The 16,866-nt window shown below is 37.7% G+C and overlaps 1 protein-coding gene across 3 annotated transcripts in view; it reads left to right on the top strand.

Annotated features, from left to right (window-relative positions):
- The window catches only part of DOCK4 (dedicator of cytokinesis 4), a 405,529-nt gene that overhangs the window by 173,490 nt on the left and 215,173 nt on the right, over window positions 1-16,866 (top strand). For all 3 annotated transcript variants that reach the window (XM_032483672.1, XM_032483671.1, XM_032483673.1), the window contains exons 3-6: window positions 1,160-1,200; window positions 3,182-3,237; window positions 7,180-7,276; window positions 13,195-13,343. In XM_032483672.1, coding sequence (XP_032339563.1) covers window positions 1,160-1,200; window positions 3,182-3,237; window positions 7,180-7,276; window positions 13,195-13,343 — 343 coding nt within the window. The remainder of the gene's footprint in view (window positions 1-1,159; window positions 1,201-3,181; window positions 3,238-7,179; window positions 7,277-13,194; window positions 13,344-16,866) is intronic.

Consider the following 16,866-nt stretch of genomic DNA (forward strand, 5'->3'; position numbering starts at 1 on the left):
CGCTCTCTGTCAGACTACTGGCATTTTCCCAGTAGTCACAGTATTGGGTAGTTAGACAGAGACCTCTCTGACATTTCCACAACTCTCAGAAAGTTTTGGTTTCTATTACAATAATTATTTAAGAATGGATATATTTCTTGGATATATTTTTAAGGGATCTAAAATGATGTTTTATAATATATCCTTTTCAGAAAACTCATGAGGAACAAAAATAGTTAAATACCAAGCTCAAATACTTCTTTCTAGAAATTCAGTGCCTCAAAAATAGATTCAATTGAATAGAACATTTGTTACATGATAAAATAATTTCTTACTTAATAAGCAAAATTGTTTCTATACTTGAGGAAACAATAAATTGAAATTAATATAGTTATGGGGGGCTATATATTAACCATATAAATTCATATATATACCCTGTAATTGTTTTAAACTATAAAAAGATATGTTCCCCGTTAAGGATAGTGCTGTAAAGTTGATTCAGAGTTGCTTGGAGGTTAAGTAATAGAATTCCACAGAATAAAAATTACAGTGAGCTCGGCTGACAGGACATTGTGCAGATGGAGGAGTACCATTGGTTCCCACAGTGGATGAGACCTGGCTTCACTCTCATGCTGTCAGACTGATCCTACCCCAAGACCATAGGCTGTGGAATGTGTGCGTTCACTACAGGGCTGTGGCCGAGCACTATTCTTTGGTGGTAGAGTCTGGACTTTGCAGGCAAGCAAAGAGAATTTGGAAATAGAGTAAATCTTGTGTAGATTCTCGCACCTTCCTGAGACGGAGTGTTGCCTTTTATAAAATGGAGAGAAGCTGAGCTCAGAGAGGTCAATTAACTTGCCCATGACTCAATAGCTAATAAGTAGCAAAACCAGAATGGAAGCCCATTGCTCTGATTCCACAGCCTTTACATCCATGATGCATGTTTTTTATTTTTATATACATTTCTGATACAATTTTTAAATGACTTTATTAATAGAAGACTTAAACTAATAGTCACTTGACTTTTAATCTAGCCTAATCTCAACCCACACCATGTTTATATCTAGAATATTTAGACATAGGGTAAAATTCTGTCAGCAAAGGATAGATTGATTTATAATCATTTCTGTAAAGTATTATAATGATTTATTGAAATATGACCATGATTATTTCTTCACAGGCTGGTACAGAGGATTTGCCTTAAAAAACCCAAATATCAAGGTAAAAGTGATTACTTTTAACCATAATTATGGGATTTAAAAAAATAGTTAATTTACTTTGTTTCATTATACAACTGAGATTACTGTTGGGACTCCTAGTTGAAATGCTAAGTGGCATTTTTGTAATTTTGGAAAGTCCTTTGAACTTGGATTACAGTTAAGACATGCTATTCAAATGGTAATCCTGTGTAGCTCTTGAAATTTGTACTAAGAAGACCTTAATAAGCTCATTATATATAAACAAAATCTTTTTGAAGTGTTAGTTTTGCACAGAGCGAAATTAGAATTCAGACAGGGGAAATATGTGTTCTAAAAGAAATACTGAATAGTGGTATTTAATCTGTAAGTTTTCTATGGTATCATTTGTAAAAAATTGATGTGAAGAAACAGGTTTATTTTAGGGTATGTTAAGAGTCCCTTTGGGTTTGAGGAACTGAAACTGAGAAAATCATATTATGAACACTCCATCTCTCTCTGTCGTTCGAGACAAAAACTAAGACTCATTATCCTTTATATATTTATATAAATCCTTATGAATTATAGTAGGAAGTAATATAATTTTTCTTTTACCTTTCATTTGTATAGTTTATGATTTTGACACTAATCCTTACTAATATCTATGTTTTTCTACTTTGTTCTAATCTCCTTAGCTTTCATCCATCCTACTCACATTCTCTAATGTTTTCTTATATGCCATGTTCATTTTTTGTTTTAATTCTCATTTTATTAGGATTGTAGGTAAGAAGTTGTATCACTTCTATTAGCAAAATATAAGTAATTTAAACTCCTTTGCCTGCGTTTCCACTTAAATGTACCTTTCCATGGATCATCCAACTATGTTTAATTACTTTATTTCATTTATTTTAGTTCATTCTAAACAGCTTGATACTTTAGCCCTCATTTCAAATTATTTCTGGATATCTGCAGGCACATGCAAATGTAGCTGCAGTATTTAATATTTCATTTAGAACATGTTTGAGAAATAATTTGTTATGATTCTTCTGTTATTCTAACAAACCTCAAGTTCTGACTTTTCCTTATTAATTACTATAATTACTCTACTTGTTATTCCTACCATAATGAGGTAAATTTGAATTCCAAAGAAAAAAATAGTTATTTTTTTAAGCTATATACCTGTTTGTTCCTGTTGTATATACAGAATTTGCTTGTTAAATTTTATGTTATCCTTGGCTCCAGAGTGGTGCTAATGTATTCAAATGACATTTATTTGCCTGAATATTTAATAGAAGTTGTCATTTAATTGTACATCAAAAATCATTTAGAGAATATTGTCATTTAATGGATAATAAAATTGATGCTCTTTTTTTTAATTTTTTTTTTCAATTTCTCATTTAGAACAAAGGAGTAATTTCCTTGCCCTGTCTTTCCTCTACAATAAAGAGCTTTAAGCTAGCATGACTTCTTTTGTTTAAATTTTTGTTCCATCAGAGTGGCAGCCGAGTGATTAATTGCTGCTATGTTTTCCTCAGAGATCTTCCCTTACATGTAATATACGTACTGTCTCCAAATTCATAGTGGTCTTTTTTAAGTGTATATTTTTAAATAGACACATAAGTATTTTGGAGAGAAGAACTGCAATTAAAACAAACAAGAAACCCCTTCTTTCAAACCTCTGCAATATTTCTTTAAAAATTCTTAGTTAACGTGCTTTCTATCTAGAATTCTTAAAAATATAAAACCAATAAAAATTTTCTGTTTTATAAAGAATATATTTTTGTGTGGGATTTATTTTTTTTAATTATATTTATTTTGAAGTATCTCTAAATTTGTAACCTAATAAATAGTAGAAAATAAAATGAATAGATCTAAGTTACAATAGATTTAGCCTGTAGGATGTGGTGGAGATTCCTTTTTCCTGGTATTGTCATGGTTGTGCGGCTGTATCTTATACATATGACTTGTGAAACTAACCCTGCCGTAATAGACAGCTAGCACCATAACCTTCATGTTTTTTCTTCCAGGGTATCTTTCCTTCCAGCTATGTTCACTTGAAAAATGCCTGTGTAAAGAACAAAGGGTAAGAAATGAATTTTATTAATAGTTGGAGGATTTTTCACAGAACCCATTGCTTATTTTGGAATTTGAAAGGCTTAGTAATTGTCTTGAAAAATGAACTGTAGAAGGTAATGCCATTGTCTGTGTTGTTTGATGAAGACAGATTACATTAAGGCACTTGGAGGAGAGAATTAAGGAAACATGTCTGTGTGCTGGGCTACAGCAGGACCTGGGGCACCAGAGGTCTTTCATTGTCAAGGTATCATGGAATCGGCCTAATCTTAAGCAGAAGGAGTTGGTTGTTTTTGGTTTCCTGCTGTGTAGGGAAGTGTGGCTGTCACACCCATCAAATGCTGAGTCATGTCTCAACCCCGGAAATTTCCTAGATTCACCATGGATTACAAGCAGCCAAGTCTTTATTTTCCTGTTTGGGGTTAATACCATATCCTTGTGTGACCACTTCACAAAGCCACTCTTCTACTTCAGAGAACGTCATTTCGATGCTGCTTTGTTTGATTGAGCTCAGTGATCACTTAGGATTGCTCCTATATTTAAAAAGTTTTTTCCATCTATGTTCAAAAGGACTTGAAACAGCTGTTAAGATAACAGATTACTCAAATAAAATGTCACAAGGTAAAGCAGTAGCACTTGCTTATTTAAGTGGTTAACATAAGCAGAGTATTCATTATAGTGGGCCATGGATTTGGACTCAAGCATTTGCTGCCATTGTCACAAGGAATATGTGTTGGATCATTGAATAATTTTCATTTTATGACAAAAGAAACAATACAGATTCCACCATAAAAATCGCAGTATTCCTCAAATAGCGAAAAATAGGAATTTGCTAATCATTAAAAACACATTTTAAAGCATATTAAATGATATATTCAAACTTTATTTTTACCAAAAAACTTCCATGGATGCTATTCAAATAGATGGTTTTTATATCCACTCTATAAAAGTAGGATATTAAATCTTAGTTCAGTGAAATAACTTCTGCAGGTGGCTGAGAGTCTGTGGTATAACTACTCTGAGTATATGGATAAAACTTAGAGTCTAGGAGATCCTTACACAGTATGTCATGTATATGTCAGTTACTTTAAGCAATATCATTGTTATTTTCTTAGTAGTAGTAGTAGTAGTTCATTATTTAAAACAGATTAAAACCATAATAATTCTAATACTAATAATTACAAATACTATTATTCTTTCAATAAATGTGTGTCTTTCAGAAATGTTGTGCAGCTGTAATTTACCAGAAATGAGTCAAGTGGAGTTATCAGTCCTGGACTTCTCCTGCCAGGCTCTGTCCAGCTCCTCTAAAGTAAATCAGGGGACACTCCAGAAAGCACACTTACTCTTTATTCTGACCTTTCTGCACTAGTGATCTGGGCTAGGCAATGTGGAAACCCAGGGTTTCTAGCCTGTCTCTTAAAGGGTCCACCTGGGCAGACCCATGCACCCAGTCCTCTTTGCTGCCTTTTTCCCAAGCCCAGCCTTGGTCCCCTCAGCTCTCCAGAGCAAAGGGCCACCCAGCCCCATCTTACGCTCTGATGGAGGAAGAGAAGAGAGACAATGCTAGCAAAGATGATGTCAGGCATCACTCCACCCAGTGAGAGTCCTCCCTCTCAGAGTGCATTGTGATGGGACATAGCTTTAATTAAAACTTTTTATTTATTTATTTATTTGTCCTAGCCAGTAACTAGTGATTTCTGGCTCCCTTCCCTGAGTCCAAGGAAGTTTAAATATTGCATAAAGTTGTCTCAAAATTCGGTTGGGTAAGTTTAAGACTTGGTTGTGGGTTCTCTGCCTGACACAAGGCATGATAAGCATTATACAGCAGGAGAACCTCAGGATAGAGCCAAAGCTTATTTTCTTTAAAAAAATATTGAAATTGATTGATACCCTAGATTCTAGGACTATTAACTGGAAGAAAAACTTTAGCCTGAACACATTTGAGAACACGTATTGCCAGGGGATTGCTTTCCCAGACAGGAACCTCTTTGGGATTTTGATATCACCTGTCTTATTTTTAGGGGATTAATGGCCTGATAGCACATCAGGATGAAACAGCTGCAAAGTACATCTCAGAATAACTGAACAAAATATAATTTCAGGGGAAACTACTTATGACAGACCATATGAATGTTGATTTTGGCTTTGGTGTAATTAAGAGGGAAATAGCTGCTTCACCTAAAATGTCAATTTTGTACTTTTGAAAAATTTACATTTTGAGTGAACAAACTCCAGGTCAACTTCCCACAGGATGAATTGCCTTTATGTTCTTTCCTGTGTCTTCAGAGAAGTGTAGCACTGACGGGGGTCCTTAAATTAAATTAGAGTTTGTGAATGGTGAGGTCACTTCTGTGTTGTTTAATTACTCTTGAGGGCATGCCACTTTTTTAAATATTAAGTAGGTTGTGGAGGTTTCCTGGAAATTCACTGTTCCATCCTTGACCTCGCGTTCGATCATTTTATAACCTTTGTCTTCAAATATTCATCATTTAAATTGCAACAGCTGCTTCAAAAGCAAAATAAATGCAGTACCATTTGAAAATATCATATGCAGACTTGTTAATAGGTTCTGTACATGTCACTGTTCATATATTACTGTTTACTTTTATTTCTAGTTTCACATCCCAGCTTTATACTTTCAGCTGTGTTTTAGCTCTAGAAAGAAGTAAAATAGTCACTGGGTGAGCATTTTAGCAGCAGTATGAAATGAGGAGGTGAGACTGTTGGTGAAGAAATGAAGGCAAGATTTTACTTCCCATACTTGCTGTCAAGAGGACTTTACAAAAGACAATTTTATACACTTTGGATATAACATCAAAAAGGAATGCATTAACAGTTATTAGCTTCATGCTAAGAAGGAATTTTCCCTTGTTCATGTACATAACCTGTTTCAATGTCTAATAGGCTAGTACCTTCTACATATTAGATAATGTCCTTGAAAAGAAATACTCAAATGAAGAAAATAATCCTCATCAGTTTAGTTGATAGCATTTTTTTGAGAAGTTGTAGTATTAATAACCACTTACCCATTTTAACCTGCACAAAAACTGAAAGAATTTGAAAAAAGAAACTAGAGATTGAAAAAAAAAATTGTGTCAAAGATAGGATACAGTGGACAAATTCAATCTTCTGGGTTTTTTTTTTCTCCCCTCCATCTCCTTCCCTTTCTTCTCAACATCAGGACCACTGTACATAAACCTGCTAGATGTTGGTATGAATATTTTCCAAGTATAGTTAGTGACTTTTAAAGAAGAAATAGGAAGAATATATTACCCTAATCATGGAGAGGAACATTTTGCAATGGATATTCAAATATCTCTGATGTCTTAAACCCTTAACAAGTTCTGTGATGCATGACAACATTACTAGTAGTTAGCACTAACCATTTTTCATGGTCCCATTGGCAAGTAATAAAAATGAAGTGTTAATGAGATCAAGTGAGCATTCAGTCATCACCTCAGAGTCTAGCTGTTTATGACACTGAGTTAGTTAGGTTGTTTTCAGCGATCATATCCTGGTCATTGAACAGGCCTGTCACTCCCTTGGAGTCCTACAGTCACAGCACTTGGAAGGCAAAAGCCATCTCACAGTTTATGTAGCCTGGTGACCTCGTGTTACACACATAGACTTTTAGGCTTGGAGAAGTTGAGTGAGTTGCTGTTTAGAGGTCAAACTGTGCTGGAGCAGAACATCTTTGATAGTGTTACTTCTCCACCACGCCGCTCAGACTTGATCTGGGTGAAGTGGCTGGTTGTTCTGGTGTTGTCCTGCTGTAACCCACACTGCATGCCTCACACGACTTCACAGTCAGATCCTGGGTACTGTCTGCAGCACCGCAGATAACTAGGCAGCTTCCTTTCCTAGTTTGCCTTTTAGAGTATTTCAAAGAAGATTGTTGATTATGTTATTTGCAAATATACTCTGCTGCTGCTGCTGTTTAATTTCACAGACAATTTGAGATGGTTATTCCCACTGAAGATTCTGTTATCACGGAAATGACATCAACATTAAGAGACTGGGGAACCATGTGGAAACAGCTCTATGTGGTAAGTAAGTTTTTAGTGGCATCATGTTTTGGATAGAGAATTGTTTTAAGAAATATCTGAACAAAAGTAAGTGTCAACTAATATTTGAGTACCTGCTATAAGTCACTAGCACTTCTCTGGGAATGGGGGAGACGGAGCTTAACAAGGCACAGTCTTGTTTTAATCCCTGTGTCCAGCCAGTTCTTTTTCAAGCTGCAGGAATGTAAAAGATTACTTTCCTGGCATCTAATCAAATAAGATGGTGTATATGAAACGAGAGTTAGGCTTTCTGAATATCTTTAGCTTTCCAGGAGAAATAAACTTATTTTCAAAACAATTTTCATATTGGTAGTACTTTCTTATGTTCTAATTCTCTATAAGGTATTCAAATAGACTAAAAATGATAGGCTATTTAGCCAGAATCAAAGAGAATATTCTAAATATTCAAGAGAAAGGAATATTTCTTGGGGGAAAAAGGGGTCAGTGTTTTGGGTGTATGTGTAAATGTACCTATTTACTGATTACACTTATTCAGAGCCTTCTATGTTGAAAACCCTGTGGGAAATACTTTATATGGAGTATCTCATTTAATTCTTGCACTCTTAATGAAATAAAGACTGTGGTCATCCTGAGTTTACAAATGAGGAAAACGAGGCAGAGTGTGAAGTACTTGCTCTAGGCCAAGTAGTTGGGAAAAGGCTGAGCTGGGATTCTAGTCTTGTCTTCTCTTGTCTTCTTTTCTCTTGTCTTCTTTTTTCTTTTCTTTCCTTTTCTTTCCTTTTCTTTTCTTTTCTTTTCTGTTTTCTTTCCTTCCTTCCTCCCTCCCTCCCTCTCTCTTTTTCTTTCTTTCCTTCTTTCCTTCCTTCCTCCCTTCCTTCTTTCCTTCTTTCCTATTGAAGTGCAGTTGATTTACAATGTTAGTTTCAGATATACAGCAAAGTGATTCAGTTATACATATACATACATATATATATACACATATATTTTCAGATTTTTTTCCATTATTGGGTTGGAATTCTGATATAAACCTAGTGCCGTCACTCTGAACCACTCAATATGAGGAATTGGGGGTGACGTTTTGGGGAAAATGAACGCTATTTCTTCTTTGATTTTCAAAGGAGTTTGTAGAACACCTTAATCATTTGAAGGGATGTGCTCAAAATACAAAGGTGCACTTATCCTGACAACAGGATTTGAGACAGCCTGTCAAGGAGAAAAATCCAAATTAGTGAGGGACGTGGGCACAGAATGACCATTTTTATTTTCTATTACATAGAAAATGCAATAGGATATTTCATTGAGGCAAGAAACTCTTTAGAAGTCACTTTTAAAAGCCTTTTTGATGTTGGATTTCTCTGACCATGCCCTCCTGGAGCTGGTGGCTTTAGGGTTCTGTACTAAATCCACAAGACGGTCTTAGATGAAATGTCAGTGTCTAGGCTTTGCTGGGGTAAATATTTGCACAGTTAAGATGACTGAACTCACAGGCTCTGGGCTGGGAGATGACTAAGGAAATGCAGATCTCCTTTTTAGATTAAAAAAAATTGTGTTGGAAAGAATATAAAGCCCAAGTTATTATTTCACTTAAAATAATATTGTGCATGACACTAACATAGAAAATGAAACTGTATGAAATGTTCAAATCCCTGTGTCCTAAAATACCAAACGTAAGAGTTAGAAAAATAATGGCAGTGTGAGTGTCAACCGTTAGTTGAGCTCATGCGCCAGCAGTGTCCCTTTTATGTAGCTGCTAGTGAGGAACAAAGTTGAATTTCCTCTTGATTCTGCCTCATCCAGCTATTTTTACCTGCTTTTGAGGTTGTGAGCATCTATTTTGGGGACATACTTGATTGGCTTGAAAAATCTACGTGTTGTAAGCTCCAGGAGTAACCTCCTCACCTCCTACTGTCCTGAGTAATGGAGACAGAGAGAATTATTTCAAAGTTTCCCTGGATACTGGAATGGTCGTCAATTCTATTAGGAAGGAATAGACAGTTTAACCTGTGAATACCAGATTTTTGACCTGGAGAATGAGACTGACTTGGCTCTGTTGGACCTTTTGGTTTCTCTTTTCCTGATGTAATGTTTTGTGCCAGATGTCTGGGTTCAGGTTCATCATGCTTGAGTGTACTGGGGTACTGTCCAGGTTCTTTTCTAACAGTTTTAAGGCACCTAGCTCTCCACTGATGAAGCACTAATTTCTTGTCAATTTTAAGAAGTATATGAGATGTCCTTAATATATGTAGGACATTTAGCATTTAAAAAAAAACACATGATAAATGCTTGAGAAATGCTAGTTGCTCCTTTTAATAACATTGGTAAGGGCCTAAATAATGTGCTTTAAGATATCACTTAAGAAAATTTTAGTTACCTAACCATAAAAGATTTAGGAGAAATGCAGCAGCCATCTTTTTTTTTTTTTTTAATTGAAGTACGGTCAGTTACAATGTGTCAATTTCTGGTGTACAGTACAGTGTCCCAGTCATGCATATATATACGTATATTCATTTTCATTAAAGATTATTACAAGATATTGAACATAATTCCCTGTGCTTTACACACACACACACACACACACACACACAAACACACAAAAGAAGAAACTTTAAAAATCTATTTTTAGGTACAGTGGCTAACATTTGTAAATCTCAAACTCCCAAATTTATCCCTTCCCACCCCTTTTCCCCAGTAACCATAAGATTGTTTACTATGTCCAGCAGCCATCTTTTGTTAAGCACTTTTGTGCAGGACTTTGACTGGGTTTTCATATATCTTCTCTTGGGGCTCTGCCAGGCAGTTTTTATTCTTGAATCTCACCAGAGGTAATCTATCCAAGCGTCCCATGCTAAAGTGGCTCTGAATTGAGGTCTGCTTCTCCCAGAATTATGCTATTTTTATTTTGCGGCAAATCAAAACTTACGCATTCTCTCCAACACTAAAATACTCACAGTTCGCTTCCTGCAGATACATATTACAGAAAATTTCTGATATATTGCAAGCATTTTTAGATATTAATCTAAACATTGTACTCTCTCTTTTTCATTTAACATTAAATCAAAAGCATTTTTCATGTTTCTGAATAGTCTTCATAACTACCCAGTTTTTAAAGTCCAGTTTTTAAAGAAGCATCATTTTCTGACTAGTTGTCAAAACAGACATGTACTGTTTTCATGCCATGAGTAGGGGTGTGATACGCTGGTCAGGGCTGCAGTGTGTCGCTGGTCCTGGCACCCCTTCCCAAAAGGGAAAGCAGACCAACTGATTTTCATTTTTATAAAGGATCCAGCTTCCTTCTCATCTCGCTGTTCTCTTAAACTTAAGTACCAGAGATGACATTATTAGGAAGTCAAGCCCATTCTTGTGGACAACTGCAGAACATCTTCCCTATGAGCAGAACAGGTGACTTTCACACTATTAACAGTCATTTCAAGTGGGAGCTGGCTTTCTCCTTGGTTGCATGAGATTTGACTTATTTTATGTCTTCCTTATGTAGTTTCTTTGACTCCAGTGGACTTTTCCTTCTGATCATGTAGTTCCTCAAGTTTTACTCATTTTTTAATTTTAATATTTTAAATTTATTTTTATTGACGTATAGTTGATTTACAATGTTGTTAGTTGTGTTAGTATCAGGTGTTCAGCAAAGTGATTCAATTATACATAAACATATAAATTCCTTTTCAAATTCTTTTACATTATAGATTATTACAAGATACTGAATATAGTTCCCCGTGCTATACAATAGGTCCTTGTTGTTTATTTTATATATAGTACTATGTATCTGTTAACCCCAAACTCCTAATTTATCCCTCCCCCTAACTTTCCCCTTCGGTAATCATTTGTTTTCTATGTCTGTGAATCTATTTCTGTTTTGTAAATAGGTTTATTTATATCGTTTTCTTTAGATTCCACGTATGGTATCATGATATTTGTCTTTCTCTGTCTGACTGACTTCACTTAGTACGATAATCTGTAGGCCCATCCTCGTCAAGTTTTTTTTTTTTTTGATCTTTTATATGACCTAAACAGAACTCACCTCTCAAGATCCGCCAAAACTAAGTACTGTAAATCAAGGTATTCCTTCATTCCTTCTCTGGCTGCTGGGATTGCACAGGGCAGTCATGGCCATAATGGCTGGGAGCTTACATCAGGTGCAGAACACAGACACTGACCAGTAAATGACAGAAATGTTGCATTACAGCACGTTTGCAATCACTTGTATGGGAGTGTATAACATGAGTAAAGAATAAGGTGTAATGGAAGAACAGGCTCAAGAGGGTGCTGTAGGAGTTGAGAGCAAGATTATTTTTGTCTCAGAGGAATCAGGAATGGTGTCGTGGAGAATGCTTCTTAATCAGCTGGCACATTTGTTTAACCTGCACCATACATGAAGATGCTTCTAGTCGCCACATATTGATAAAGCAGAAAATACAGCACTACTTTTTACAGTTAAAAAAAATAATAATAGGTTATGACTGACCATCTTTACCCATCACATAGAACTTGATGTTTCTGGCAGCTTATTTCTATAGAGGACATTAGATGAATCATAATCTCAGTCTTTTCATACCACTATTCCTGTAGCCTACCAATACTTTTTTTAGAAATTAAAAGCATGGTTTCTGGTTAAGAAAGATATATATAAGATATATACAATATCTCTTATTTCATATATACATATATGTGTGTGTGTGTGTGTATGTATATATATGAAAGATATAAAAAAGGGTTTACCCTAAATATCTCTGGGTAAGAGATATACACTTAGGTTTTGATAAAGGCACAGTATTCGTAAGTTTATTCTGGATCAAGACCATAACAATAACAGCAGTAGTAACAGCTGATATTTACATGATATTTATTCTGGGCCAGGCATTGTTCTCAGAGTTTTAATATATGAAGCCATCAATCCTCACAACAACGCTGTGAAACAGGTACTATGATAGCCATTCTACAGATAAGAAAATAAGCACGAAGAGGTTAAAGCCTTGCCAAAGGTTTTTCTGCCAGTAAAGGGCAAAATTGGAATATAGATCAAAGTAGCTCATCTTCCAAGTCTGGGCTGTTAATCACTGTGCTATGGGGCTCTCTTCACAAATGTTCTCTCTCGCCCATAAAACAACCTCACGGGAAGATAGTGCTGTGCCTGTTTCACAGATGACAAAACTCATACTCAAAGCCCATAAAACTAGTAAGTGACAAAACCAAGATTTGACGCCAAGAGTTTAACCCATCTTTCCAACTCAGCGACCTCACTTGATGAATTTCACAGTAGATTGTCTTGAATTTACATGAATGTTTAACAAGAAAGAAAGAAAACATTTTTTTTAAGTCTGAATACTGACCAGATAAAAGCAGTGAAAATCCATCAATGCAGGAGCGTGGGAGCCCTCTGTGTGCCCCGCTTCTGAAGGGAAACACACTAAAGGATTAAGATCAACATGCAGGAAATAATTGGAAAATGATGCTTTTCGTTGGATTGGCTTTAATTGCACACAGCCATGCTTCAGAGAAGGGAGAAGAGAGTGTGGGCAAGAGTTCCAGACAGAGAAGATGACTTCCAGACAGAGGTAGAAGTCAGGCAGAGCCTTGAAGGATGGTGGAATTGATGGAGCTAAGGACAGGACTTGCGGTGGGAAGGGAAGCAGAGACCGGGCCAAGCTTGGGTGTGGAGGCTTTGTGAGGACCCTGGATGTGATGTCTGTGCTGGGGAGTCTAAGAAGTGAAGTTGGATTCTTGGGCAGGAGAGCAGCATTGTGAAATGGGATGCAGAGCATGGATGCATTTGGGGACACGAGGGGAGAGTCTGTCTAACAGAGAATCTGTCCACAGAGTGGCCAGCGTATAGTGGGTAAGCAGGACTCCCCCCTCTTCCTCTGTGGTGACCCCACATCTCAGCTTGCGGACTGACCGTTGAGTCTCCGCATTTGTGTATTTCCTAGAGAAATGAAGGCGACCTTTTCCACCGGCTTTGGCACATCATGAATGAAATCCTGGACCTGCGGCGGCAGGTGCTGGTGGGACATCTCACCCACGACCGGATGAAGGACGTGAAGCGTCACATCACCGCTCGCCTGGACTGGGGCAATGAGTGAGTACCGGCTAGCACCGGGGTGGGCGATCTCTGGTGGCTGAACAGGACAGCTGCACTGTCAAGAGAGGCGTCAGCCCCTGTGCAGCAGTATCCCCGGGAGACACCACAGGAGGCTGTCCGGTTTTCCCCTTTGGGGAGCTTAATGCAGACCGTCACTGATGGAGCCAAGAACCCCATTTCTAGGTGGGGTGGGCCTAGAGGACGTTGTTGGTTTTCTAGTGTCCTGTGTGGTCTGACAGTGTCAACCTACTCACAAAATACAAAGTGTTCACTGGGGCTCAGTCAGATACGATGTCTGCTAAAAATACATCTTGTTTCAAATAGGCTTTGGGTCGGCGTGTGTATTTCCTTTTAAATATATTCCTCTTCTGTATTGTGGTGATAGGTTGTTGGTATAACTGGAGGAAGACGCTAATGCTAACAGCTTTTGTTGAAAGTCTTATATAGGTACACCAGGCAAGGCATTGGGGTGACTTTCATGATTGCCCTGATTCTGCTTGCACATGTATATTAGTCTCTTTGAAAAGCTACTTGGGAGAACTCAGTAAAGAGCTATTCTTGACCAAGATTTACTTTTAAATAAAACTGTAAGTGACTAATCTAAAATAACAGCCAAGCACTTTAAATAGTAAATCTAATCACTCGACGCTCTGATCAAGGCTGATAACTGCACTAAATATGAATGTTAATATATGGGTGAGAAATTAGAATAAGCCCACTTTGACTATGATGTTGGCTTGTATGGGCTTAAGTTAAAGGAATGTAAATGGTCCCTCAGTATCCTGCAAGGTCATAGCCTCCCTCCCTTTCCTCTCCCCAATATTTGAACCTTCAAAGGATCTTAGGGCAACAGAATAAAAGAAAAGCAGACAGAAAAGGAAAGGCTGTAAAAGGTACACTACAGAAAAATTTGCCTCTCACTGAATCTGTAAAACCTGATTTGAAAGGAGAGTGCTACTTCCTCTAACCACGGGAAGCCAGACTTGGCTTTATCAGAAGCCAATTTTGATTCCCGCCAAGATGTCACGTACTAGAGATGTGAAGACGGGGACCTCCTGACACATTTCAAACCTCCATCTTGCCTAGAGTCCTTCTGCTATTTGTTTAGGGCCCTGGGCCATGCATCCTTTTATAGATGGTGAGGAGAGGAGCCCTGATTCATTTATCTTGAGGAGATTTGTTCCTTGTGCAGAATCAAAACCAAGAGCAGGTGTGGAATGCAGTAAGACGCTGGACTAGGAGCTCTGCTCTTTTAAGATGTGAGGCAAATTCCTGAGCGCTTGACTTCAGTTTCTTCGCTTGCTGAAGAAGTCTGTTGAGCTAGGAGAGACTCTGGGGCCCCTTGGGCTCCAGGGCTGTGTGGTTCAAAGCACGTGGCACTTCCTGAGAGAGACAGTTTGCCTGCCCCGCGTGGAGCCTCTGGGCTCCCTGTGTGAGATGGGGGAACACTTTGGAAGGGTAGATCTGAAGGCTGTTGGACTGTGACTTCGACTGCCTGTCTTTCACGTGTTTCTTTTTTGTTTTGAAAAAAACTTTGAGTTTTTTGCTGAATTACCTTGGCTCTTAGTCCTTATGCTGGTCCTCCTTTAAAAGACTAGTTTGTAAATAGGAAGCAAGTTGGATGAAGTTAGCTTATCAAAAATAGCTTAGAAACAGAGAACAGGCAAGAAAATGATACTTTTTCCATTTTAGGAAGGAAGATGATGACAGAAGGACAGGGAAAGGGAGGAAAAACATTAATTATGACTGAATCATGGCTAGTTTTGACTCACATAAGTTCTAGGTTGAACTTTGGGCAGTTCTACGGCTAATTTATGGTACGCTGGTAAAACATTGATGCATGGAAATGAACAGTGTAATTTATTTAGATCATCCCCAAATTCATGAGTTTTCTGAGATCTCCTTCAGTTTTCTTTGAGTTTCTTTGGCCACTTATTTAAAAATGACTTACAGCATCCAGATTGTGCATTTACTGTATTCCTTTAAATATGAGTTAGTTTTCTTACTGAGTAGTGCTAAGTGGAAAGCAAATTCAGATAACTCTCTTGTAAATTAAACCAAATCAAATTGCCCTGCAAAAATTATCTGTCAGCATGTAGATCTCAGGATGAACAGCTACCTTCTTACTGTGTCCTCACATGGCCTTTTCTCTGTGCTTGCTTGGAGAGAGAAATCTCTAGAGTCTCTTCTTTTGATTCTAGGAACACCAGTCCTATTGGATTAGGGCCTCACCATATGACCTCACTTCACCTATATTATCGCCCCAAGTCCCTGCCTCCAAATATAGTCATATTGGGGTTAGGGCTTCAACATACACATTTTGGGAGGACATAATTTAGTCCGTAACAGGGAGACCTGGGTGTTTTGAAAATAAATCACAGTGTTGTTTATACATTGAAATTCAACAAAAGTTAAAGAATAGGAGTGTGATTTTTAAGTTTGTCAAAGAGAAACATAATTGAAGAAAATTGAGAAGCTGTTTTAATATCTGAAAGACAGCGCCTGCCATCAAGAAAGCCACAGTCTTGTAATTTTAAGAACAACAGTCCCTCAGGGTGGCTGGGGCAGTACCTGGCTTGAAGTAGATGCTGAATTAATAAGAGATTTTTACTTATGAACCCCCTAATGAGGTTTTGGAGAGATCACGTAATTTCAGGATTTTTTTTTAATACAGAAATTAGAAAGCTGTGGTGATCTAATTGGAAGTGCCACACAGGAAGGCTTCCATGTTGGAGAGAGTGATGATGTGAAAGGAATGCAGGACAGATTGTCCTCAGAGGATTAGGCATGAGCCCTGGAGCCAGGTGACTGAGGGGAGTCTGGTAGAGAGACCTCATGAAACCTTTGGGACGGTTGTGGATGCCTGTGGAGATAAATGGAATCAGGTAGCATTGATATCAGTGTAGTCACATAGGTGCCTGGAGAGCAGTATGTTACCAAGGTCACTAGAAGGAAGCTGGCAGGATTATACTAATTTTTCTCTGTCCCTGGTAAGACATCACAAATCTGTTGCCATACTTGGTCCCTCTGAGGCTGGATAGAACCTCAGACTTTTTCTCAGTTCAGCAATCCGTGTGTCAGCCACAGTGAAATCTGAAATAAGAGATGAAGCCATTTTTGCTGCCCTAATTTCTGTCCCCTGCCTTTACTGAATTTCTCCTAATGACCTACCCCAGAACTCACCATGAATGAGGACTGTGCACATGTGCCAGAGATTCACATTAGAAATGTGCTCCCTCTGGATGTAACTAAGTATTTTGTAAATCCTAAAGGCCACACTTCCCTCTCTTCAACTCTGATTTCTAAAACAAAATTAAATGTAGCCCTAGCCCTCACCTTCTAGTGAGGAAGGGTTTCTGAAGTAGTAGTATGTAGGGTGCTAAAGGCTCCCCACCATGTAGCACCAAGAGTACCAGCCACCCCCCACCCCCAGTTGTGGGCTGTCATCTTCTGTTTCTCAAGTTATGCCCCGTGTTCAACCTAGTTACTTATTTCAACCCCAATAAAAGGTTAATATAAA

The sequence above is a fragment of the Camelus ferus genome, chromosome 7, assembly GCF_009834535.1.
Source record: "Camelus ferus isolate YT-003-E chromosome 7, BCGSAC_Cfer_1.0, whole genome shotgun sequence".
Classification (NCBI taxonomy): domain Eukaryota; kingdom Metazoa; phylum Chordata; class Mammalia; order Artiodactyla; family Camelidae; genus Camelus; species Camelus ferus.